This window comes from Salmo salar, chromosome 18 (genome assembly GCF_965601325.2).
Source record: "Salmo salar chromosome 18, fSalSal1, whole genome shotgun sequence".
Lineage (NCBI taxonomy): Eukaryota > Metazoa > Chordata > Actinopteri > Salmoniformes > Salmonidae > Salmo > Salmo salar.
The window spans coordinates 84,567,054-84,593,739 of NC_138308.1; the positions used below are offsets into that span (position 1 = coordinate 84,567,054).

General features: G+C 44.3%; 1 protein-coding gene across 1 annotated transcript; it reads left to right on the forward strand.

The window, feature by feature from the left end:
• The first annotated feature begins 778 nt into the window (after positions 1-778).
• Positions 779-25,677, forward strand: LOC106577828 (protein mono-ADP-ribosyltransferase PARP14). The gene is made up of 15 exons (XM_014156190.3): positions 779-1,140; positions 9,269-9,393; positions 9,879-12,038; positions 12,259-12,495; positions 12,608-12,832; positions 12,972-13,038; positions 20,320-20,466; positions 20,591-20,650; positions 21,251-21,427; positions 21,691-21,829; positions 22,932-22,984; positions 23,159-23,872; positions 24,153-24,289; positions 24,743-24,914; positions 25,190-25,677. Exons 1-15 carry the CDS (start codon positions 969-971, stop codon positions 25,474-25,476), a joined length of 4,872 nt encoding a protein of 1,623 aa, XP_014011665.1. The 5' UTR covers positions 779-968; the 3' UTR covers positions 25,477-25,677.
• Positions 25,678-26,686: the final 1,009 nt, after the last annotated feature.

Genomic DNA, 26,686 nt, shown 5'->3' on the forward strand with positions numbered 1-26,686 from the left:
AGAGCGTCGAGGAGTGAAGTCAGGGGAGGTGCATCTGTGACAGCCAAAAGTCGGACACAAATGTAGTTTTTCAACAGCAAAGCTCAGATCAACATGATCTGAGCTTTGCTTTATAATGTTGACCCCCAAATCGCACCCTCACAAATTGAAATCATATGTGCGTAGAAGGAATTATACAACAAACAAAGTGATGAGGCTGTTTGTATGTGGCTGCCGCTGCTATGCAAGTGGACTGTGTGTGCAGGTGTTCAGGAGTGTATTCATTCCGCCGATTCTGTTGAAAAACGTTTCTTAAACGGAAGGAAACAAAACGGGGATAGACCTGCCTGAATTTGTCCAATAGAAACTCTTGTTTTGTTTGCAAAACATAACGTTTTTCAACTGTTTGGACTAATGATTACATCCTTGATCAGCTAGGTGCAGGCAACTGTCTGTATATCCACTAAACACATGAATAGTGGCATAGTTGTTTCCTGTTTAAGTCATGTTTTTGGTCACGTTCGCGTGGGTCAAACAAAAACACCCTAATAATTGGTTGACAATAGAGCCTCCCACAATGCAGGTGATGGCCGGTAAAGAGCAACTGAAGAAACTTGCAGTCGACTGTAGTCAAAACTACATTACCTATGATCACATGATTTTTTAAAAGTTCATGCAGTCCACATTAGGCGCAAGTCTGACCATTTTTATCCCAATAATGCAACACACTTTGAAAGGCTGTGAACACTTGACAAAACTGATCCGCTTGAACGTACCCAGGTCTATGTTGCCAAGTAGAATACAAAAAGGTGTGTTCCTTTTGCGAGAGAAGTGCTCGCTTCAGCCTACATTGATTGGCAAGTAAAAAAAAAAAAAATGACAGTAGGCCTGATGATCGGTAAAGGGTTGTGGTGTTTCGAATGAAACTGATTTGAGCGCTTGTACAGTAGCTATTATAAGAAAGCGAATAGGCTACTTTAAGTTACAATATGGAAGTTTACAAATACCCCGTTTTCTTCGAGGTTAACAGTCTGGATCCAGCACAGAAAGAGAAGATAGAAAAGTACTTTCAGGTTCGCCGTAAATCTGGTGGTGGAGACTGCGGACCGATAGACAAAGTTGGTGACAACGTTTACAAGATCGCATTTATTGACCAAGCAGGTATGAAAATGTTGAAATTAGTATTTGAACTGTACTTGGAACTAAATGTGAATCGTAAAAAAGTATCTTAAAATCTTTTCCTGTGGATAATTCCGGAACACTTTCACTTTCACATTTAAATTGGCTACATGCGTAAACATAACACACCCTGCTCACCCCATCCCCATTATCTCTGTCATATCATAACGTATAGTTCACCCAAATTACAAATGTACATACTGGTTTCCATACCCTGTAAGCAGTCTAAGCAGTTTCCACAATGTTTAATATTTGTGGCACAAATCCCATTCAAGTCATGGGACCGATATTAACCAGTTGGTTTTATAGTCACACATTATGACATTCAACAGACATTAAACAGACATTCATCAGACATTCAACAGATATTCGCCAAAATCAATTTCAAGTTGTAAAAGTCAATAACTAATTAATTGATTGTCACAGAAACCTTAAAATAGATATGGTTTATTCTATAAATGTCTAGCATACTTTTACAACCTTTGTTTTGAATAATGGAAATACATAAAATCTTTTAAATAAAATGTTTTAGCTGTATAAATAAATAACTAATTCACCCTTTGTCACAGAATCATCAAACTAAGTATGATTGATTCTATAAATGTCTAGCATACTTTTACAACCTTTGTTTTGAGGAAAAATTCCAGTATAATTAAATAAACTTCAAAGCGCTGGCAGTGCATTCAGACTTCTATCCCTCGAAACATGCGCACGAGATGAAAATACATGCATGCCTTTGTTAATGTTGCGACAGTTCGTTTCTGGTAACAGAACAAAATTGTCAGCACATAGTAACTTCTGATTTAGCTGTACTTTAATTAATGCAAACACGTGCGTGGTATATGTGTGGTTCGTATATATACGGTCTCGCTGTTTTACCTCGCAGGGCAAAACACATTCTATTGTTCTCTCTTTTATACTGAGAGATATTTCCCGCTCAATGCCGACCTGTCCGAGGGAGGAGGAGCGTGGTTTAAACTTGCTCCTCCTGTCGTCGGCGTGTAGGCTGATCCCAGCGTCGTGACGCACTTCCTGTTGCCGGTTGTAGTTCTTGTCTTCAACAGATGATTTACTCGTAGTTTATGTACTTAGCATAGCTTCCCCAGTATATTATAAAGGTTATGCATACAAATAGCCAGTTCAACCCTAACACCATGCATACTTGCTATGCTTGTGCACCTGTTTACATGGTTCTGTTCCTGCTTCAGGTGATAGAAACTCTACCATCACTTTGATAAAGTGATTTAATTATACTTTCCTGTGGATATATTGTCTCGCATTCCTACTGTTGAAAGGACCAACAGCGGTATCACAATTTTTTGCCCAACGTAAAATTAGATGCAATTCAGTGTCGGGTTTCGCGGCAAGTGGAAACAGTGCCAGTGAAACTAAACCAAAGCATAGATTTCTGTCATGCATTTACCATAGACTGCTTACAGACTAGGGAAACCAATGTGTCATTTTGTAATTTGGGTGAACAACCCGTTTAAGGAAGCTGTTGCGCTATCGCCTTCAATTTTTTTTGTTATATATACACACAGGGGCAAAAATCTGATATCAACTTTGGAGGGGACAATTACATTACATTTTCTCAAGAGCAATTCCTGAGGGGGACACCAAAAGTAGTGCTGTAACACATAGCCTACGTTGTAATATGGTAAATGTATATTGAGGAAACAAAGAAATAAGGTGTTTGCCGTACTCCTAACTACCGGTACCCAAAACTACACAACTAATCACCAGTTTAAGTTGAGAGTGGGGGTATCCATGGCATTTTCCAATTATGTTCCTATTTTACAAGTAAAAAAAATTGAGAATCTTTCATAATGTTGCCAAACAAAGACTCAACAAACTTACCTGAGACTACCTGTCTCTGCCAGTCTGTCCCTGCATATCTGTCCCCAACTCTGCTGTCTGTGTGCCATCTGTTGCCTGCTCTGCCTAATGACATCATTGTGAAACATTCCATTAGCATTTCACTTCTTTCTTATGAACATTTTATCAACTAGTCTGAGATATTAGGCTACTAGTGTTCTTACTTTGCGTTTTGGTGTACTGAAAAATACTCTGATGTCCTTCTTTTTTCTGCCATTCTTCTGCCATTTTTCTACCTGGCTGGCTACACACACACAGTATGTAGGAAATGGGCTTCTATCATCTTATCTTCTATCATTCTATATGGGCTTTGATCTAAAAGGTAGCTAGCAAATGTGAAACGGATTGCAGTGACAAGAGTTGACAGCTGTATGAGTTCACCATTTACACAACATATTCTGCAACCTTTTGTAATTTTAATCGTTTGTTTCATATTGGCTGGCTTCTAACAATAGCTGAATTTGCAAAGCTAGCGAGCACCAATTCAGTGGTGTTTGCTATAATCTTTGCTACCCGGGTTAAATAAAGGTGAAATAAAATATATAAAAGTTCCCTTGCGACAATTTAGCTTTTGCAACGAGACCATTAAATATATTTCAAACAATGGTAGAAGAGAGTGTAGTTCTGTTCAGTTTATCGCTAACCTTATCACAGGGACTTTGAAGCACTAACTTACATGCATGCTGATCTTGGAATAAATTGACGATAGCAAAGATTCCATCTTTGACGACGCCACATAAATGGAATGGTACTAGCTAGCTTAATAGTTAATATTTGCGCCCTAGCTCTGCATATTCAGCTAGTGTGTGTGCGCGATTGACTGGATTAACCTCACGTCAGTTACGTGCATTGAGTGCCTTTCAGACAGTAGATACGACCTCTACGTTACCTAGCAAGCTAAGGAACTGGCAGTGGATCAAACCATTGTGAGGCAAAGGGTGGGGGGGGTCGCAATCTTTTGAAACTTAAAAACGCGCTATTAAGTGTCTATAATCAGCACAATTGCTTTCATTGCATATTATTAATATTATTTAAATTACATAGTTATGTTTCAGTGATATATTGGGGGGGACAAATCATATTTTTCCCAGGATGGGGGGGGTCGTGTCCCCCCCGGGATTTCCGCCCCTGTATACACACTGTATATAGTTCATGGGATTCGATAGGTCTATTGCAAAAAATAAATGGGATGTGTTGTCAAAACAATTGAATGCATGCAAGTGGCTGAATAAATAGTTTAAATATTATGGTTTATTATTATCCCTTAAAGCACCAACAGGGGTCAAGTTTGACCCCAAGGGGTAAAAAAAGGGGTCATTTTTTAAACCCTTTTCTGTTATTCTTTGAATTTTGTCAAGAAACTAGTTACTGAAAAAAGAAAAAATGCACCATTTGCCATAATGTCTGTGTTAATATGGTGGCATGAAAAATGTATCTTTTGTATAATAGTGGTGTGCAGCAAAGCTGAAAATGTGGACTCAGTTCACTTTATGATAAAAGCACCAAATTTGGCACAGAAGTAGATATACAGTATGTACCCTGAAAATATATAGATATTGACCCACTCCAGATTTGACCCCTGGGGGGGGCATGGTAGCGTCACTCAAAAATAACCCCCAAAATATTTTGATTCTAGTTCATTTCTCTGTACCAAGTTGAGTTTCATATTTCAGATACATTTGGAACTAAGTTAAAAAGTCTGATGGCACCACCACCCATATAGCCTATATCCCCCAATTTAGGGTGTGACCCGGTACTTCAGATTAGCTCAATGACCATTTACCTAGCCTCTGAGTATCACAGAAACTGTAATTTAGATGCAGGGAGTAGGAAGCAGGTGCAGTTAGTCAGTTTAATAACAATGAGCGATAACAAAACAAGAGAAGCATCTGACATGGAAACAAACAATACTACCTAATGACAAGAGTGCTATATAAAGGGAGTAATGAAGTCCAGGTGTGACTGATGAGATGCAGGTGTGCGTTGCCAGGACTGGTGGTTAGTAGACCAGTGATGTCGAGTGCCGGAGAGGGGGAGCAGGAGTAGATGTGACAGTCCCCCCCCAACACGCGGCTCCAGATACAGGATGACGGCGGCGGCCAGGATGACAGCCCCGAGGGAGAGGAGCAGCCCGGTCTGGACGCGAAGGTGGAGCTCTCGGATGATGTTGGGATCTAGAATGTCGTCCACTGGAAGCCAACACCACTCCTCTGGATTGTACCCCTCCCAGTCCACCAGGTACTGGAGCCGACCCCCATGATGTTGGGAGTCCAGGAGGGATCTGACGACATAGGCAAGGCTTCCCTCAATGTCCAGGGGAGGTGGGGGTGGCATCAGCCAAAGGAACAGGAACCACCAGCCTGAGGGGGGAAACATGAAAAGATGGTGAGATCCGGAAGTTAGTGGGGAGTTGTAATCTGTAAATTACAATGTTGACCCTTGGAGGACCTTGTACGGCCCCACAAACCAGGGACTTGGCTCCTTACAGGCCAGGTAGAGCGGGAGGGTCCTGGCGGAGAGCCAGACACAATCACCAGGATGGACCACGGTAGCCTCACTGCAGTGGGCATCCGCCTGCTCTTTCTGACAGCGAGCTGGAGTCTCACGTTAGCATCGTTCCATACCTCTTCTGCGTGCCTGAACCACTTGTTTACCACAGCAGCTTCGGTCTGGCTCGGAGTCCATGGAGCCAGGGCTGGCTGATAACCCAGAACACACTGGAATGGATTCAGCCCGGTGGAGGAGTGTTGCAATGAATTCTGGGTGTATTCAGCCCAAGGAAGGTATCGGGCCCACTCCCCCTGCCGGTCATGGCAGTGGCTCCTCATTAACCTCCCCAGCTCCTGGTTCATCCTCTCCACCTGCCCGTTAGACTGACGCTGGTACCCGGAAGTGAGGTTGACCGTGACCCCCAGCTTCTCCATGAAAGCCTTCCATACACGTGATGTGATTTGGGGGCCACGATCTAAGACGATATCCTCTGTAAGGCCATAGTGCCGGAAGAACTGCTGAAACAGTGACTCAGTGACCTGGAGAGTATTATGGCGACAAGAGAGAAGGATGAAACGGCATGATTTAGAGAATCTGTTCACTATCACCAACATGGTGGTAAAACCATCAGAAGAGGGGAGATCAGTCACAAAGTCAATGGACAGATGAGACCAGGGACGCTGAGGTACAGGAAGGAGTTTCCCTGCTGGAGCGTTCCCGGGGGGATTTGGATTGGGCACATACGGAACAGGAGTTGACATAATGAGTTTGGCGGAAAGTGATGAGGATGGAATACTCACGCCAATCCCAGGAGACAGATGATCATGTGGCTGTCCCTCTGTTCTTGTGGATCTCCAGGTAGAATGTACCGGACACCATTGAAGCTGGTGCCCCTCCTATCTGCAACAAGGACAGAGCCTCAGCAGTCTATGAAGGCATCGCTCAGCCGCGGAGAGACGTGTGGCCCCCACCTCCATGGGTTCAGGCTCTGACTCAGAATGATCAACGGAGGAGGGAGAGAGGCGATGCGGGTTTCGACGCTCACGAAGCAGGTTACCCAGACGGAGGACCATCGTGATGAGGGGGTCCAAGGATAGGTTGTCATCTCAGCGCGCCAACTCTTCTGTACCTCTTCGCACAATCCTTTTCTGAAGAGGTTGCGGAGCGCCGGCTCATTCCAGCCGCTGGATGCTGCCACTGTCTGAAAGGTGAGCACCTACTCTTCCGCGGTCTGGCCATCCTGACGTAGTTGGAGTAGGCGCTCACCCCCCTCTCTACCCTCATGTGTCTGGTCGAAGACCACCCTGAACAGAGCCATGAACCCCTCATAGGAACCCAGAACCCAGCTTATCCTCTCCTCTCTCCCAGATGGCTGTGGCACACTCCAACGCTCGTCTGGTCAGCAGAGAAATAACCGTGGCAACCTTGGACCTCTCGGTGGTGGGGGCTCCCATCTGATGAGCGAAATAGAGGGAGAACTGGAGTAGGAAGCTACAGCATTTCAATGGAGTCCCGTCACATTTGTCTGGGAAGGACAATCTGGCATTGCTGAACAGGACAGACAGCTGGATGGGCTGGGGTACTGGGTCGACTTGTGGTAGAGAATCCTCCACTGTTTGGACATGATGCCCCTTGAGTAATGTTGACTCGTTGAAGAGGACCTCATCCATAGCCGTTCCCAAATGAGCCAGCTGGTTGAGGTGTTGACAAAGTATAGTTGTGGCCAAACGTTTTGAGAATGACAAATATTAATTTTCACAAAGTCTGCTTCCTCAGTTTGTATGATGGAAATTTGCATATACTCCATAATGTTATGAAGAGTGATCATATGAATTGCAATTAATTGCAAAGTCCCTCTTTGCCATGCAATGAACTGAATCCCCCACAAACATTTCCACTGCATTTCAGACCTGCCACAAAAGAAGGCTTCAGGACGCCCAAGAAAGTCCAGCAAGCGCCATCTGCACGCACAGTGAAGCGAAGACTTTTGGAGGCTGGCCTGGTGTCAAGAAGGGCAGCAAAGAAGCAACTTCTCTCCAGGAAAAACATCAGGGACAGACTGATATTCTGCAAAAGTTACAGGGATTGGACTGCTGAGGACTGGGGTAAAGTCATTTTCTCTGATAAATCCCCATTCCGATTGTTTGGGGCATCCGGAAAAAAGCTTGTCCGGAGAAGACAAGGTGAACGCTACCATCAGTCCTGTGTCATGCCAACAGTAAAGCATCCTGAGACCATTCATGTGTGGGGTTGCTTCTCAGCCAAGGGAGTGGGCTCACTCACAATTTTGCCTAAGATCACAGCCATGAATAAAGAATGGTACCAACACATCCTCCGAGAGCAACTTCTCCCAACCATCCAGGAACAGTTTGGTGATGAACAATGCCTTTTCCAGCATGATGGAGCACCTTGCCATAAGGCAAAAGTGATAACTAAGTGGTTCGGGGAACAAAACATCGATATTTTGGGTCCATGGCCAGGAAACTCCCCAGACCTTAATCCCATTGAGAACTTGTAGTCAATCCTCAAGAAGCGGGTGGACAAACAAAAACCCACAAATTCTGACAAACTCCAAGCATTGATTATACAAGAATGGGCTGCCATCAGTTAGGATGTGGCCCAGAAGTGAATTGATAGCATGCCAAGGCGGATTGCAGAGGTCTTGAAAAAGAAGGGTCAACACCGCAAATATTGACTCTTTGCATCAACTTCATGTAATTGTCAATAAAAGCCTTTGACACTTATGAAATGTTTGTAATTATACTTCAGTATTCCATAGTAACATCTGACAAAAATATCTAAAGACACTGAAGCAGCAAACTTTGAAAATTAATATTTGTGTCATTCTCAACTTTTGGCCACGACTGTAGGTGTCCCTGTTCACCGACCATCTGGGAGATTTACATTTACATTTTAGTCATTTAGCAGACGCTCTTATCCAGAGCGACTTACAGTAGTGAATGCATACATTAATTTTTCCCCGTACTGGTCCCCCGTGGGAATCGAACCCACAACCCTGGTGTTGCAAACACCATGCTCTACCAACTGAGCCACACGAGATGTCTTGATTAACTGCTGCTTCCATTTGTGGAGGTAGTATTCTGTAACATAGATGCCAGGAGTCAGGAAGCAGGTGCAGTTAGTGAGTTTAATAACAACAAACGTGGATCGATAACAAAAAATGAAAAGTGTCTGACATGGAAACACAAACAACAATACCTGATGACTGACAACAAGAGTGTGATATAAAGGGTAAGTAATCAAGGGAATAATGAAGTCCAGGTGTGGCTCATAATGAGATGCATGGGTCCGTAATAATGGTTGCCAGGTGTGTGTAAAGGTGGGTTGCCAGGACCTGTGGTTAGTAGACTGACGCAGTTGAGTGCTGGAGATGGGGAGTGGGAGTAGACGTAACAGAAACACAACACTTTGAATGAATAGTCAAACATTTTTCATAAGTTTCTATTGATTACATTTATAAAAATAACTGTTAAAAACATACAAAAACGGATGTGTGAAAATGTAAAAGAAAATATGCGTGTGTTACAAAAGGTTAATTAATTAAAACGTGTTACTGCTTGACAGACAGTGTCTCTATGCAATCATTACCAATTTGGGGTAAAAAATGACCCCATTTGGTGCTTTTAAGATAAACATTTGTTGGTGCTTTTAGTTGTTATTTTTTTTACCACTACTACTATAACAACAAGTACAACAACAACTCATCCTTCTGTAACTCTTCCAGTCCAGGGTAGGGTACTTCAGAAAGCTCATCATGTGTTGGAGATGCCTGGAGGACCTCTCTCCCTCACTCTGAGAGGCAGCCTGGAGCCTCCACCCACAACAACCTCCCCAGTCAGCAGTCAGGAGGTGAGGCCAGACTAAACAAACACACCTATACAGTACATGCAGAGTCACATAACCTGTTAGATACAACATTTATTTTCCATAATATCAGGTCCAAATACACAGACGTCAGTGCACTGTTGTTGTATTTACATCCCAGTAAACACAAAGTTTAGTCAAATATCATTGATCAATCTGTCAGGTAATAACTTTATTATCCCTTCAAATGAGGTGAAAATAGTCTGCACTGATTTTATTGCATGTTTGATTTTACTTGATGTTATAATAAGTGAAACATGAATTGACAATTTGAGAAATGACATTAAAATAAATTCTAACGAAAAAAATCTGTACTAAACTAACAAAATGGACAAATGCCAAACCAGCTACTAGATTTATCAGATAATCCAGACGCAACTGTATGGTCGACCTACAATGATAAACGTAGATAAAGCCAAACATAATAATCATTAACAGTGGAATTCCCCACCTTTTTTCTCTGACTCTAGAGTCACCAGTCCCTCCCATTCCATCCCTCCCTCCCTGTCCAGACATCGCCACCCGGTGGCCTAGAGCATGAACTCCCTCTAGACTCCTACCTCCTGCGATACCTGAAGGAGAGCCCTGGGGCTGGAAGAGACCTGCAACAGCAGCTGTCCTCTCTGGGCTGCTCTGTCCACCTCTACCCAGAGGATGGGAGGGCAGTGGTCAGAGATTCAGGCCAAGCTGGGTTATGTGGAGATGGGGTTGGGGTGGGACCATGGAAGGCACAGGTAGAGAGACTGTTCAAACAGCTCCAGGAGCAGTACAAATGCCACTATGAGGTAGACCCACGTAAGCTCCAGACTCTGCTGCAGAGCAGTACCCTGGGTTCAGAGGATGTGGGGGTTTACTGCGAGGCAGGGGAAGGGTTTGCGGTGGTGGTTGGGGAGGGGCCCGAGGTCCAGGCCAAGCTGAAGGAGCTGGAGGCCTTCCAGTCTCAGGGTCTGAGCTCCGGGATGCAGGAGAAGATCAGCACCACCTGTCGTCTGGGACAGTCCAAACTCCGTCTTCTAGGGAAAGTGATAGAGAAGGATCTAGGTGAGGCTGTTCCAGGGGTGAGGGTGACGCGCAGTGACTCAGCTCAGCTGGTGCTGGAGGGTTCAGCAAGTGAAGTCCGGACAGCCAGACAGTTAGTTACAAATAAGATCTCTCTGGTGCTGGAGCAGGTGGTGCATGAGGTGTCCCCCCACCTTCTGTCCTTCCTGAGGGAGGAGTATGGGAGGCCTGGGAACCTGAGCAGTCTGCTGGGGTTGGGACTCCATGTGGAGGTAGAGTTGGGGGATACAGAGCTCCGTCTGTTCTCCCTCTCCTCTGGGAAACTGGACCAGGCTGAGAAGGATCTGCTGGGGGAGTTTGGGGAGGAGAAGATCGATGTGCCCAACTGTGGCGCCCAACCATCTGAACTGAAATCCAAGCTTGAGAAGAAGGTTAAGGAGATGAACCAGAGCAGACGCAGGGTAGTGGCCAGGTATAGTCCTGGGTGTAGAGTGCAGTTGCTGGGCCACATGAAGGAGGTTCAGGAGCTGAGGGAGGAGATCGGGGCCTTTCTGATAGACCAGTCCAGTGTGGAGGAGACAGTGTGTCTCCCTTACCCGGAGATTGCTGACCACCTACCAGAACTGCTGGAGAGGATCGGTGTGGAACACACTGGGGTGACCCTCTACCCCTTAGCCTCATCCATCCAACCCACTGTGGTGCTCTGTGGACCCTCTGTCAGGGTGGCCCAGGTTAGGGACAGGTTGGGTCCCGCTCTGGCCTCCTTGGTCCACCAGACTGTGACCATAGACCAGCCGGGGGCGCTACGCTACTTCCAGGGCCTGGGAAGGGAGTACCTGGGAGTGGTGGGTCGCTCTCAACACTGCCTCATCCAGCTGCACAACCACAGTGGTGGACCAAGACTGAAGGAGATGGTCACAGCCACCAGCTATTGCCTCCAGCGGGGGCTGCAGGTAGTGGTGCGTCAAGGTGACATCACCAAGGAAAGGGCGGATGCGCTGGTGAACGCAGCCAATGAGGACCTGGATCACGCTGGTGGCGTGGCTGCAGCTCTAAGCCGTGCGGGGGGGCCTGAGGTACAGCAGGCCAGCAGAGATCTGGTTAGGCAGATAGGGAGAGTACCCACAGGTACGGTGGTAGAGACTACAGGAGGGAAGTTGCCTTGTAAGATGCTGCTGCATGCAGTGGGACCAGTAGGTGGCAGCGTAGGTGGGAATGAGCATCCTCTGCTGGAGAAGACAGTAAAGGCAGCCCTGAATCTGGCAGAGACCCTGAAATTCCAGACCCTGGCCATGCCCTGCATCAGCTCGGGGATATTTGGCGTTCCTCTGAAGGTGTGCTCTGAGGCCATAGTCTCTGCAGTGAGGGACTTTGGGAGGGAACAGAGCATCCTTACCAAGGTCACCCTGATTGATGTGAGTGGAGAGGCAGTGAGAGCCATGCAGGAGGCCTGTGATAGGCTGTTACAGGGGAAGAGGGAGTTTCCTGGGTGGGAGGTAGAGTCCAGCACCACCACGACCACTACACATGCTCCTCAGAGAGACACCACTGCTGCCTCCGCCAGGGGAACAGCTGCTCCAGGGGTCTGTGTCCAGGTGGAGATCATCCAGGGAACCATAGAGAAGCAGGAGGTAAGTGAGAGACACACTGACATGGCCATAACATTCTGTGAATTAGGTTGACTTCATACTGACTCAATGTTCCCTTTCTCTTTTACACTTTGTCTTCCTTTTTCTCTTACCCTTTTACTTAATTTCTTTATCTCTCCCCCCTCTCTGTCTCTTTCTCTGTCTGTCTGTCCCTCTGTCTGTTCCTTTGTCTGTCTGTCTGACTGTCTGTCTCTCTCTGAAGGTGGATGCCCTGGTGTCACCCATGGTTGGTAGTGACCCTCTCTCCTCCCGAGTGGGTAATGTCTTGTTGGATGCAGCTGGACCGGCGCTGATGACAGCGTTTCTGAGGGAATCAGGGGGACGGACTGCACCTGGTGACAACGTTCTGGTGGAGGGACTGTCTGGTCTCAGCTCTGGCCGTGTCTTCTTCCTCAGCTGTGCACACTGGGACAACAACCTCCACGGACCAGCAGTACAGGTGTGTCCCCTCGTATGTGTCCGTGTGTCCGTGTGTGCATGTGTGTGTGTCTTCACTTGGCAGTTGTGACCTTTGAACCACGATTAACCCAGCACCTCTGGTCCTCTCTCAGGCTCTGAGGCACGGTGTGAGGAGAGTTCTAGCCTCTTGTGAGATCCGGGGATTCTGTTCTGTTGCCTTCCCTGTTGTTGGAACTGGTGTGTTTCTCCAGTTTCCTCACAACGTGGTAACGCAGGTTCTGCTAGAAGAGGTCCGTAGGTATGAACAGAATCGAGCGAGCAGAACCCCCTTCCTTGTCCGCATTGTCATTCATCCCAATGACAGAGATTCTACCAAGGTGAGAAGAGACTTTTAAAGAAGGGCGCTTCTCTTGACTTCAATGGATGTTTCATGCAAAATAAAAACTCAAGTTACTGTTTAACACAGTTCATCACTGGTTGCCCTTGACCTGTGCTTGTATTCTGATTTACTTCCAGGCTTTCCAGACTTCCCAGAGTGCTTTGCATGTCAGAGGTTTTGTAATGGATGCTTCTCCAGATCAGAGTGAGTTAAGGAAACTATTCCTTTCATTAGAGGTCGACCGATTAATCGGCATGGCCGATTAATTTGGGCCGATTTCAAGTTTTCATAACAATCGGTAATCGGTATTTTTGGCCACCGATTTGCCGATTTTATTAATTTTGTAAATCTTTTTTTGTATATATATATTTTTAAGTTTTTTTATTATAATTTTTTTTATTATATATATTTTTTTACACCTTTATTTAACTAGGCAAGTCAGATTAAGAACATATTCTTATTTTCAAAAACGGCCTAGGAACGGGGGTTAACTGCCTTGTTCAGGGGGGATTCGTTTTTGCAACCTTCGGTTACTATTCCAACGCTCTAACGACCTGCGTTACATTGCACTCCATGAGGAGCCTGATGGCAGGCTGACTACCTGTTATGCGAGGGCAGCAAGAAGCCAAGGTAAGTTGCTAGCTAGCATTAAACTTATCTTATAAAAAACTATCAATCTTAACATAATCACTAGTTAACTACACATGGTTGATGATATTACTAGTTTATCTAATGTGTCCTGCGTTGCATATAATCGATGCGGTGCCTGTTAATTTCTCATTGAATCACTGCCTACTTCGACAAACGGGTGTTGATTTAACAAGCGCATTTGCGAAAAAAGTACTGTCGTTGCACCAATGTACCTAACCATAAACATCAATGCCTTTCTTTAAAATCAATGCACAAGTATATATTTTTAAACCTGCATATTTAGTTAATATTACCTGCTAACATGAAATTGTGTCACATCTCTAGCGTTCATTGCACGCAGTCAGGGTATATGCAACAGTTTGGGCCGCCTGGCTCGTTGCGAACTAATTTGCCAGAATTTTACGTAATTATGACATAACATTGAACGTTCCAACAGGAATCTATTCCAAAAACTTCGTAAATAACAAGGTTGCCAAAAAACAACGCATACAAAGCTGTATTGCGGCAGAATAAGATACCGGGTAGGGAGTGGTCTATTTCATTGCGTTTTTCACTCATCACGTTTATTCCTAAAAATGTATGTCCTCACTCTGGTTGCCTATGGACAAACATTAAGAATAAGCTACGTGGTAAGTTGATGCCTATTCGGCAGCTAATTAGCTAGGTTTGTATGCGTTGCTACTTTGTATGCGTTGTTGGTTGGCAACCTTTTACTTTACGTTTTTTGGAACAGATTCCTGTTGGAACGTTCCACAAATTATACCCACCCCTTCAAGCCTATCAACCCCAGAGATTAGGCTGGTGTAACCCATGTGAAATGGCTAGCTAGTTAGCGGGGTGCGCGCTAATAGCATTTCAAACGTCACTCGCTCTGAGACTTGGAGTAGTTGTTCCCCTTCCTCTACATGGGTAACGCTGCTTCGAGGGTGGCTGTTGTCGATGTGTTCCTGGTTCGAGGCCAGGTAGTAGCGAGGAGAGGGACGGAAGCTATACTGTTACACTGGCAATACTAAAGTGCCTATAAGAACATCCAATAGTCAAAGGTATATGAAATAAAAATCGTATAGAGAGAAATAGTCCTATAATTCCTATAATAACTACAACCTAAAACTTCTTACCTGGGAATATTGAAGACTCATGTTAAAAGGAACCACCAGCTTTCATATGTTTCCATGTTCTGAGCAAGGCACTTAAACATTAGGTTTCTTACATGGCACATATTGCACTTTTACTTTCTTCTCCAACACTTTGTTTTGCATTATTTAAACCAAATTGAACATGTTTCATTATTTATTTGAGGCTAAATTGATTTTATTGATGTATTAAATTAAAATAAGTGTTCATTCAGTATTGTTGTAATTGTCATTATTACAAAAAATAAAAATAAAAAAATAAAATCGTCCGATTAATCGGTACCGGTTTTTGGTCCACCAATAATCGGTATCGGCGTTGAAAAATCATAATCGACCTCTACCTGTCATATTTACAAATACACCTCTGCTGTCTTCAACCAGGATCTCAGCGATCATTGCCTCATTGCCTGCGTCTGTAATGGGTCTGTGGTCAAACGACCACCCCTCATCACTGTTAAACGCTCCCTAAAATACTTCAGCGAGCAGGCCTTTCTAATCGACCTGGCCCGGGTATCCTGGAAGGATATTGAGCTCCTCCCGTCAGTAGAGGATGCCTGGTTGTTCTTTAAAAGTGCTTTCCTCACCATCTTAAATAAGCATGCCCCATTCAAAAAATGTTGAACTAAGAACAGATATGGCCCCTGGTTCACACCTGACTTGACTGCCCTTGACCAGCACAAAAACATTCTGTGGCGTACTGCATTAGCATTGAATAGCCCCTGCGATATGCAGCTTTTCAGGGAAGTCAGGAACCAATATACACAGTCAGTTAGGAAAGCAAAGGCTAGCTTTTTCAAACAGAAATTTGAATCACGTAGCACTAATTCCAAAAAGTTTTGGGACACTGTAAAGTCCCTGGAGAATAAGAGCACCTCCTCCCAGCTGCCCACTCCACTGAGGCTAGGAAACACTGTCACCACCGATAAATCCATGATAATCGAGAATTCCAATAAGCATTTTTCTATGGCTAGCCATGCTTTTCACCTGGCTAACCCTACCCTGGCCAAAATCTCTGCACCCTCCAAAGCAATTTGCCCAAGCCCCCCCATTTCTCCTTCACCCAAATCCAGATAGCTGATGTTCTGAAAGAGATGCAAAATCTGGACCCCTACAAATCAGCTGGGCTAGACAATCTGGACCCTCTATTACTAGCAACCCCTATTACTAGCTTGTTCAAACTCTCTTTCGTATCGTCTGAAATCCCTAAAGATTGGAAAGCTGCTACTTTCATCCCCCTCTTCAAAGAGCGAGACACTCTAGACACAAACTGTTACAGACCTACAGTTGAAGTCGGAAGTTAACATACACTTAGGTTGGAGTCATTAAAACTCGTTTTTCAGAAGCTTCTAAAGTCATGACATCATTTTCTGGAATTTTCCAAGCTGTTTAAAGGCACAGTCAACTTAGTGTATTTAAACTTCTGACCCACTGGAGTTGTGATACAGTGAATTATAAGTGAAATAACCTGTCATTGAACAATTGTTGGAAAAATTACTTGTGTCATGCACAAAGTAGATGTCCTAACCGACTTGCCAAAACTATAGTTTGTTAACAAGAAATTTGTGGAGTGGTTGAAAAAAAAATAGTTTTAATGACTCCAACCTAAGTGTCTGTAAACTTCCGACTTCAACTGTACATGTACTGTAGTTATTACTACGCATGAGATTCCCACATTGTAGCCTGTACATTGAATATATTCACTGATCATGTACTCTTCCTTGGCAAATAAAGGTGCGGTTCAGGTATAAATCTCTGAGACATTCTTTTTCAGCCATATGAAACTCCATTATTTGTATGATGCTGTGTCTGCATGTATGTATTACAATTATACACTTCAACAGTTGTGCACTCATTTCAACACCCAATTTGTAAGTCGCTCTGGATAAGAGCGTCTGCTAAATGACGTAAATGTAAACAGTGTTTACCACTCCTGCTCCTGGGACATCAATGATTACACACTGTAACTATGAAATAGTCTAGAAACGTGATAAATTTGTAATTCATATATACAGAAAAGAACTATGCATATCTAACTCCCTTCATCTGCATTAGTCTGGGGACACAGGATAGTATTTCAATGAAATACTTAATTTCAACCTGTGGAGAATTTGAAACGTTTTCTTGAAAGAAGTTCATTATCCAGGTGTTATAACTACATAAAAGCATTATAATTATGATAATTGTAATATTATATTATAAATACAAGTTCAATCTGTACTTCAATGCACTTATGGTGTGCATTATAAAACGAGGAAGAAAGACGAGGTGGGGAGAGAGGTGTAGAAGACAGAAAGGGAAAGAGGTAAGAACAGCGGCAGACAGCATATGATTCATGAATTACAGTGCTACCCTAATATTCTCTCAGTTCAGCACAATTGCGGTGTCTCCTAACCAGCCTTGGGCCCCCAGTTGGCCCGAAGGTTATCTTAAGAGCGGGTGAGGTGGCGATGACGGGACTGGCTTCCTCTCTCACATCAAAACATACCTGCAGACGAGAGACAGATGGATAGAGAGAGAGCATGACTACGCCTTGTTTATTTTTCTTCTAACACGGTCAGTCATCATAGGAGGTGAATTATTAGGAGGTGAATTGCAAAACTGACCTTGGATCATTAATTCTGGGACTACTAGATCTCTGACTTATTTAAATGTTAAAGCATCTCTTTAATAATACTTCCTGTTGATCCGACCAAGTGACATCTCACCTATGATCATGCTGTGCCCTCTGTGTCAGCCAGTTCAGATGCGGGAGGGGTTCACCAAAACAGCTGATATAACCTAGAGGATTTAGGTAGAAGGGGGAGATGTATGAAGTGAATAAGAGAGAGACTCTTATTGTGTGTGTGTGTGTGTGTGTGGTCTCACCTGGTGTCCACACTAAGTGGCTACAGAGTACTTTATGCTGAAAAACTGACACATGAGGACAAACAATAGAAGATAATGTCAATAGAAGATACTGTATGTGACGCAGACACCTATCGGAGTGTACCTGAAACATTTAAATATAGAGGGCTATGTGTCTCACCACTTGGTTATTGCAAGGCTAACCCCCAGGGAAATCATGACTTGGCAGCAACAGATAGTCCAGTGAAAATGGCTGTATTTATGTGGTGTAAATCTGAAAATTAGCAGCTGACATCTTAAGGGTTTTTTAATTAATGCATGTGAGACAGGTTCCATGTACAACAAGACAGGCAGAGATGGAGAAAAGAACACAGAACAGTTTAATTACCTCTGGTTATGGACACCTTTGCCAGTAATAAAGCTTCCACAGCCTGTTCCTCAGACAGTGAACATCTGGCAATATCTACATTTTCAACCCCTTGATCAGCTCGCTCTCTGAAAGTAAAGAAAACAGCTTATTTTTTATAGATATGAAAACAATAACTGAGATATGACCGTTCAATCTAAAGCAGCAGGTGTCATTTTTAGGGTACGTAAATACAGCCCAGTGCTGCTTCCCTGAGATGCCATCTTCGGAGGTGTCCGCTTTGATGCATTAAATGCACTAAAATAAGGCCTGTTTTTTTCGCGATTACTTCAAAACGACGGCAAGCAGCTGGGAAATATGGTCATATTATGAAACTGGGCTCCACGGCAGATGCAATGAACTAGTTTTTTATCAGAAAATAACATTGTTAAAAATGTCATGTGTCCAGCCAACTACGATTTCAGAGCACTCTAAGTCTGAGTGTACCAGAGCGCAGAATAATTACTTTACAAGCGCTCAACACCTGTGGAATATGGCCGTGGTCAGAAAAAAAGCGCAATTAAATTCTTTCCAGCAGCACATTTACAGTCACCAACACTCTGGTTAACACGAAACTGCCTTACCAGCTCTGCTACGGTGAGTAAAATGGTCAGTGGTCTCATTTGTGTCTGGAAGTAGCTAGCCAACGTTAGCTTGGGTTCTTGACTGTTGTTGTAAGGCCAGAAAGCTCAAATCAACCCTACTCCTCGGCCCGAATGTCCAGTGTGCGCTCCGAGAGCGAAACGGTCTGAATTTACAAACAGACAATTTTTCTCTGAATGGAAACACCATAACATTCATCAAATTAATTAAGCCAAATTTCTTAAAATCAATCCCATATACTATGTGTCACGTCCTGACCAGTAATGGGGGTTATTTGTTATTATAGTTTGGTCAGGACATGGCAGGGGGTGTTTGTTTCATGTGGTTTGGGCTATGTATTTAGGTAGAGGGGTATTTGTTTTATATGGTTCGGGGTGTGTGTGTATGTAGAGGGGTGTTGGATTTATGTGTTCCGGGGTTTTTGGTTTATGTTCTTGTTTTGTATTCTAGGGTTTGTATGTTGTGTATTTCTTTGTTGGCCTGGTGTGGCTCTCAATCAGGAACAGCTGTACATCGTTGTTTCTGATTGAGAGTCATACTTAGGGAGCCTGTTTTCCACCTGTCCCTCTGTGGGAGATTGTTTTTGCACTGCTGTTAGTATAGCCTGCGAAACTGTCGTACTGTTGTTTATTGTTTTTCGTGTTCACTTATAAATAAATAATGATGAGCACGCAACCCGCTGCGCCTTGGTCTTTACCCTACGACAACCGTGACACTATGTTATTACAAAAAAGCTTTTAAATTCTCTGGTAATGCCAATACGGAATACTATCAAATGCTTCTCAAAGATGCCCACTGGTGGTAAAACTACCAATAACTTGCAGTAACAGAAGAAATGGCTGAGAATTAAATGACGTGCCACAGAATGCTGCAGCAGCACGCAGGGTGTGCCGCAGTATGACGCAACTTTTAAAGGAGTAACCACTGTACATGGAGGATATTTTTGCAGAATTCTGCATGCAGAGTCTCAATTTAGTATTTGTCCCATTTTGTGAATTATTGGTTGGTGGGCGGGGCCCAGATCTCACAGCCATAAAGGGCAATGGGTTCTATAACTGATAAGTATTTTTAGCCAGATCCTAATTGGTATGTTGACTTTTATGTTTCTTTTGATGGCATAGAAGGCCCTTCTTGCCTTGTCTCTCAGCTCGTTCACAGCTTTGTGGAAGTTACCTGTGGCGCTGATGTTTAGGCCAAGATATGTATAGTTTTTTGTGAGCTCTAGGGCAACTGTGTCTAGATGGAATTTGTATTTTTGGTCCTGGCCTTTTTTGGAACACCATTGTTTTTGTTTTACTGAGATTTACTGTCAGGGCCTCAGGTCTGATGGAATCTGTGCAGAAGATCTAGGTGCTGTTGTAGGCCCTCCTTGGTTGGGGACAGAAGCACCAGATCATCAGCAAACAGTAGACAATTGACTTCAGATTCTAGTACTGTAGGGTGAGGCCGGGTGCTGCAGATTGTTCTAGTGCCCTCGCCAATTCGTTGACTAAATGACTAAAATGTTGATATATATGTTGAAGATGATGGGGCTTAAGTTGCGTCCCTGTCTCACCCAACCACCCTGTGGAAAGAAATCTGTGTTTTTTGCCAATTTTAACCGGGCAGTTCTTTGTGTACATGGATTTTATAATGTTGTATGTTTTTCCCCCAACACCTCTTTCCATCAATTCGTATAGCAGACCCTCATGCCAAATTGAAATCAACAATGCATGAGAACTTTGCCTAGGTTAAGGTTTGTTTGTTTGTCAATTGTTTGTTAGTCTCTCTGTCTCTTTGTCTCTGTCTGTCTCTCTGCCTTTGTTTTGTTTGTTTGTCAATCTCTCTCTCTCTCGCTCTCTCGCTCAGCCTCCTTCTATCGCCACGTCTCAACCACTCAGGACAAGGTCTCTGCCACGCTGGGCAGTGTCAAGCTACAGCTGGTCTTTGGCGACATCATCCGTGAGACCACTGATGTCATCGTCAACACCACAGACTTCTCAGCCAACCATTCAGGTAGCACTAGTTATCATTGTCCTCCAATGTGCTTTTGATTAGTCATCACTGTGTGTGTGTATGTGTGTGTGTGTTTGTTTGTTCTGTTCTATGTGTCCCCTCACGTCCCCTTATCTTCCTCTAGGTGTCTCCAAAGCTATTCTGACTGCTGCAGGTTCCACAGTCCAAGCAGAGTTAGCACAAGGTTGGTTTTACAGCGTTTCCATACACAATCCTATTAACATAATCACAAACTCTCAGAGCAATCTATTCACAGAAGTTAGAAAGTAATCATGAAATCTTATTCCACTAAGACGTACGTAGAGACATTGAAGAATTACTTCACAGATCGCTTTATCAGCTTATTCTTCACTTATTAATGGAGGCTGGTGGGAGGAGCTACAGGAGGACGGGCTCATTGTAAAGGCTGGAATGGAATAAATGGAACTCAGTCAAACACATCAAACATATGGAAACCACATGTTCGACTCCGTTCCCTTCATTCAATTCCAGCCATTACAATGAGCCCGTCCTCCTGTAGCCCCTCCTACCAGCCTCCACTGTCACTCATATGTCTATAATTGAACACTAAGTGCCTACCAGTGGAGGCTGCTGAGGGGAGGATGGCTCATAACAATGTCTGGAATGGAGTCAATGGAATAGCATCAAACACATCAAAGATATGGTTTCCATGTGGTTGAAACCATTCCATTGACTCCATTCCAGCCGTTATTATGAGCTGTCCTCCACTCAGCAGCCACCCCTCAGCAGCCTCCATATCTTTCTTTCTTCTTCTCTCCATCAGTGGGTGTGCCAGGAGACTTGATGTGCACCACAGGGCCCGGTGCACTGGGCTGCAAGGAGATCGTTCACGCCTGCTTTAACCGCGACACACAGAGGATCAGCAAGGTCTGCGGGAAGATACTGAAACAGTGTGAGAGAAAGGGCTACCGCTCTGCAGCCTTCCCTGCAGTCAACACTGGTATGTACAGTATGTCTCATTTTGTGTGAAATTCAATACAGACTCCCTTAATTTGCTCTTGTATCAACCCTCTGCCATACCAATTTGTGTTCAATATTTTTATTGTGCGCAGTTGTTAGTCTTAAATTCCGAAAGGACACAATTTAGTTAATGTCAAAACAAATACTGATGAACAAGTTCATTAGTGACAGCAGAATCTATATTCTGTAATATACTGGTTAGATGATATTCTAGACATTAAAAAACACTTATTTCCTGTCCAGGTGCTGCTCGAGTAGACTCTAGCTCTGTGTGTAAGGCCATGTTGGACGGCATGGCGTCAAGTGTGAGGGATTTGTCCCCCAGCATCCTCTCTGTCATCCGCATTGTCATGCTGCAGAGACCCGTCTTCCAGGCATTCAAGTCAGTCTCCATTTTAATTGTCTGAAATGGTGGGGTCTCTTATGTGTCTTGGTTTAAATCAGGGGCTTGTCCAACCCTGTTCCTGAAGAGCTAGGCTGCAGTCCAAACACGTTCATATGACCACCGTCAGCTCTCGCGCTAGCCACTTTTTCTCGTCGAAACCAGATGCAGTTTGATTGTCATCTTAAGTGGAGGTCCAGTTGACAAACGTTGTCGCCTCGGCCCTCGATTTAGCTGGAGGGAGCGAGTGAACAACTTGGATCACTTGTCTGGTTGATATGACCCACAATTCAATTCAAAATGTAGTCACGTGTCAAACTTCAGTGGTTGCAAAGTGTCCAACTTTATCAACGCGGGTGCATTTTCGGTATGTGAGACAAAATTATGATGCTATCTTGCAAAAATAATTTATAGATTACATTGATTTTAGCGTTGGCCGGTGGGAATTACGATCAAATTGGCTTAGTCTCGTAGTGAGGAGCATATAAAACATAGCTAGCTTCATAAACATATTTTGGGGAATTTATTGAAATAAATTACCAAACTATAAAACTAGCTAGCCAGCTATGGGTAACTGTAGCTAGCTACGTTATCTTGCTAGGTACATTAATAGCTTTAGGTTGGTCGTTTTTAAGCTGAACTTCAAGATTTATACCAAGGACATCGCGCCTCCGATCATCACTCTCCCTCGCTTGGGCAAGGGACATTTAAGGTACACTCGGATGTGACGATGTAAAACGTCATTCAAGGGTTGAGGGTTTAGGGCCGAGGGCTGTCTACTTTGCGTTTGGACTGCAAGCCCTACCATGCTGTAGGTTTAGAGTGGAACCCTTATGTAGCACACCTGATTCTAATAATTAACTGGTTGATAAGCTGAATCAGGTTAGTTACAACTGGGGTTGGAGTGAAAAACTTAGAGGGTAGCTCTCCAGGAACAGGGTTGGGCAACCCTGGTTTAAATGGTATGGTAAGTTTGTTTGTAGTTTGCTTCACTTATAGAACGAGTTTTGTTATCTAATCAGAGGTTATTTACGAGTTTTAGTTATGTCTGGATGATAAGCTTTGGACAGGACATTTTATTTATGTTTTTGTTTCTTTGCAGGTCAGAGCTGGAGAGCCGACTGGGAGCTATCGCTCCAATCCCAACACTGAAAGGTTTGTGTGTATACTTGTGTATGTACAAATGATCTTTATATTCTTGGGTATGTAGATATAACTTGGGCCAAGAGTTTTACCTGGCGACGCTTTGATGACAGGGAAAACTTTGGATCCTAGTTATAAAATGTGGCTTTACACTCTGTCTTAACTCTCCTCTCTTTGTCTCCTCAGAGAGAGCCCAACAGTTACTGAAGAAGAAACTGAGGATCGGCTTTTCCTCCACGTTGCATGGCTCCTTTCCCCCTCCTCATGCCCTTCCAGGGCTCACCATCACCCCCTGGAAACCGCCCCCGTTGGTGCTGAGCGTGGTGGGGCGCGGGGCGGACGCCATCAGGGGGGCCAGGCGGGAGCTGGAGGCCATCTTGCAGAACCAGCTGACTCAGAGAGATGTGAAGGGAGAGGACCTGTGCATGCTGGGAGAGGTGGAGCTGCAGGCCGTGCAGAAGAATGCCAAGGTCCTGGGAGTGAGCCTGGAGCAGGGTGTAGTTCAGAGGGCAGGAGGGGTGGAAGCTGGGGCTGGTGCTGGAGGTGGAGTTGCGGCTGGAGAGGGGTTTTATGTTCTCCAAGGCCTGAAGGAGGACGTTCTGAGCGTGCGCGAGGTGCTGGACAGTGCACTCAGTGGCGCCCTCCGTAGGGAGCTGCAAGAGAGAAATGAGGCACTAATGGCCCTCAGTGTCCAGTGGTCTATGTGCAGGCATGGTGACATTTGGGAGGACCTGGGGATGCATGACAACTACCATCTGGAGCAAGCACACCGAAGAGGAGATGTCTCAGCAGAGCTGGATGTCCCAGATTTGAGCAAAGTCAGGGTGAACCTGAAGAACAACATGGCCACTGACTGGAGAACGGGTTGCACCTATAAGATGAAGCGAGAGGAGAGTGCAAGTATGGATTGATTTGTTTTATTTTCAGTTTTAGAATTTCTGACATAGTTTTGTTATATGTTATATTTTGGTCAGATAGCGGATGTTTTTATCCAGAGCGACTTTACAGTCAGACGTTGATTTGCAGTTAACACTAACCCTTCAATCCATTATGTCATCAGCCTGATGACCCCTAGCCACTATTGATTTCACTATTATCTTTAAAACCCGTCTAACATTTTCAACATCCTCTGATAGTCCTGTTCATGCCGTAAACTCCGCTTACAGTCCTGTGTTTTTAGAATTGCCATCGTACTGGGATGATATGGCCGCTGGTGAAACGCTGAAGAGAGTGCTGCTCTTGCCTACCTCGTCAGAGTACCAGGCGGTGGCACAGAGATTCCAAAGGACCACGGCAACACAAGTCACCATCCACAAAGTAACAGACCAACAACCTGACACGCCACAACCTGACACACAACCAGCTGCTTATTATGATTATACTGTATCTGATAGTATAGAAAATGGAAATACCTATACTGTCGTACAGTATTGTATAGTACACTGAACAAAAATATAAACGCAACATGTAAAGTGTTGGTCCCATGGTTCATGAGCTGAAATAAATGATCCCAGAAACTGGTTTTCTGATCCACACACCAACCTTTTTTTTTTTTAAGATATCTGTGACCAACAGATGCATATCTGTATTCCCAGTCATGTGAAATCCATAGATTAGGGCCTTATTCATTTATTTGATTTTGTCATATGAACTTTAACTCAGTAAAATCTTTGAAATTGATGTGTTTTTATATTTTTGTTCAGTGTAAATACCAATACTGTAGTTGTGTTTTTAAGGTGTTGGTTTGTTCTTGAAATGTCTCTTTTTCAGATCGAGCGTGTGCAGAATGTATTTCTGTGGCAGGCGTATACATTGTGTGAGCAGCGCATCCGGGCCAAGAACGGAGCAGCGGAGGTAGGGGTAAAGAAACTCTACCACGGGACGGCAGCAACAACCTGTGACGCCATTGAAAGTAATGGATTCGACAGGAGCTATGCTAATAGTAAGGGCTATTACAATGCTATTACAATGCTATTACAATGCTATTACAATGCTAGTACAATGCTAGTACAATGCTAGTACAATGCTAGTACATGCTAGTACATGCTAGTACATGCCTATTACATGCCTATTACATGCCTATTACATTGCTATTACATGCTATTACACGCTATTCCAATGCCATCAATTACTTTTTTCAACTTTTACTTACTTTAATTTTTATTAATTCATTCTCTCCGCTTCGTCCATTTCCTCCACTCTGTCTTCTTCTTTTAGTTACAGCACATGGAGTGGGTGTGTATTTTGCTGTGAACGCAAGCTATTCAGCCAATCCCAGATATACCCCTCCTGATGCTTCTGGGCACAGGCGTATGTACGTTGCACGTGTCCTGACTGGGCGCTATACCCTGGGTGACCCCACCATGAGGTTCACCCCTCGTCGCTCCCCCACAGATTCCGCTGACCGCTATGACAGTCTAGTGGACAACCTGCAGAGACCCAGCATGTTTGTCATCTTCCACGACGACCAAGCGTACCCAGAGTACCTCATCACCTTCATATGATAGTGGGCCTTTATAATGAATTAGAAACCATTCGGAAACATTTATACGTATTTTTGTTTGACATACATGAAGGCATTTAAATGATTCTCACTTCTATAATTATAATCAGCTGTCATAATCATTCTCATCACTATATCTATGTATCATAATGATTGTCACATTGCATGCGTTCTGTGGTAAAAAAAAATGTAAGACATTGAACATATTTAAGTGAGATTTATTTGTCTTTTTGACTACTTTACTAAACGTCAGATAGCTGTACTGTGAATGAGAATATATTATTGTGTTTTTGTGGAGTTAGCACGTTGACGTTTATTGTAATGAGTCTTTCCCTGGAGGCAGAACTGGGCGACAGTCAAATCAAATCAAATTTATTTATATAGCCCTTCTTACATCAGCTGATATCACAAAGTGCTGTACAGAAACCCAGCCTAAAACCCCAAACAGCAAGCAATGCCGGTGTAGAAGCACAGTGGCTAGGAAAAACTCCCTAGAAAGGCCAAAACCTAGGAAGAAACCTAGAGGGGAACCAGGCTATGAGGGGTGGCCAGTCCTCTTCTGGCTGTGCCGGGTGGAGATTATAACAGCACATGGCCAAGATGTTCAAATGTTCATAAATGACCAGCATTGTCAAATAATAATAATCATAGTAGTGTCGAGGGTGCAACACGTCAGTAACACAAGAGTAAGTGTCAGTTGGCTTTTTCATAGCCGATCTTTGAGTATCTCTACCGCTCCTGCTGTCTCTAGTGAGTTGAAAACAGCAGGTCTGGGACAGGTAGCACGTCCGGTGAACAGGTCTGGGACAGGTAGCACGTCCGGTGAACAGGTCAGGGTTCCATAGCTGCGGGCAGAACAGTTGGAACTGGAGCAGCAGCACGGCCAGGTGAACTGGGGACAGCAAGGAGTCATCAAGCCAGGTAGTCCTGAGGCATGATCCTAGGGCAAAGGGGGGCGCCAACCCAGACAGGAAGACCACGTCAGTGACTCAACCCACTCAAGTGACGCACCCCTCCCAGGGACGGCATGGAAGAACACCAGTAAGCCAGTGACTCAGCCCCCGTAATAGAGGTAGAGGCAGAGAATCCCAGTGGAAAGAGGGGAAACTGGCCAGGCAGAGACAGCAAGGGCGGTTCGTTGCTCCAGCCTTTCCGTTCACCTTCACACCTCTGGGCCAGACTACACTTAATCATAGGACCTACTGAAGAGA

What these genes read in the sequence shown, in the direction of transcription:
- LOC106577828 (XM_014156190.3), top strand. Translation starts at nt 969, where the DNA reads ATGGAAGTTTACAAATACCCCGTTTTCTTCGAGGTTAACAGTCTGGAT. An exon ending in CGCATTTATTGACCAAGCAG is followed by an intron (nt 1,141 to 9,268) that starts GTATGAAAATGT and finishes TAACTCTTCCAG; the next exon opens with TCCAGGGTAGGGTACTTCAG. An exon ending in ATGACAGAGATTCTACCAAG is followed by an intron (nt 12,833 to 12,971) that starts GTGAGAAGAGAC and finishes ATTTACTTCCAG; the next exon opens with GCTTTCCAGACTTCCCAGAG.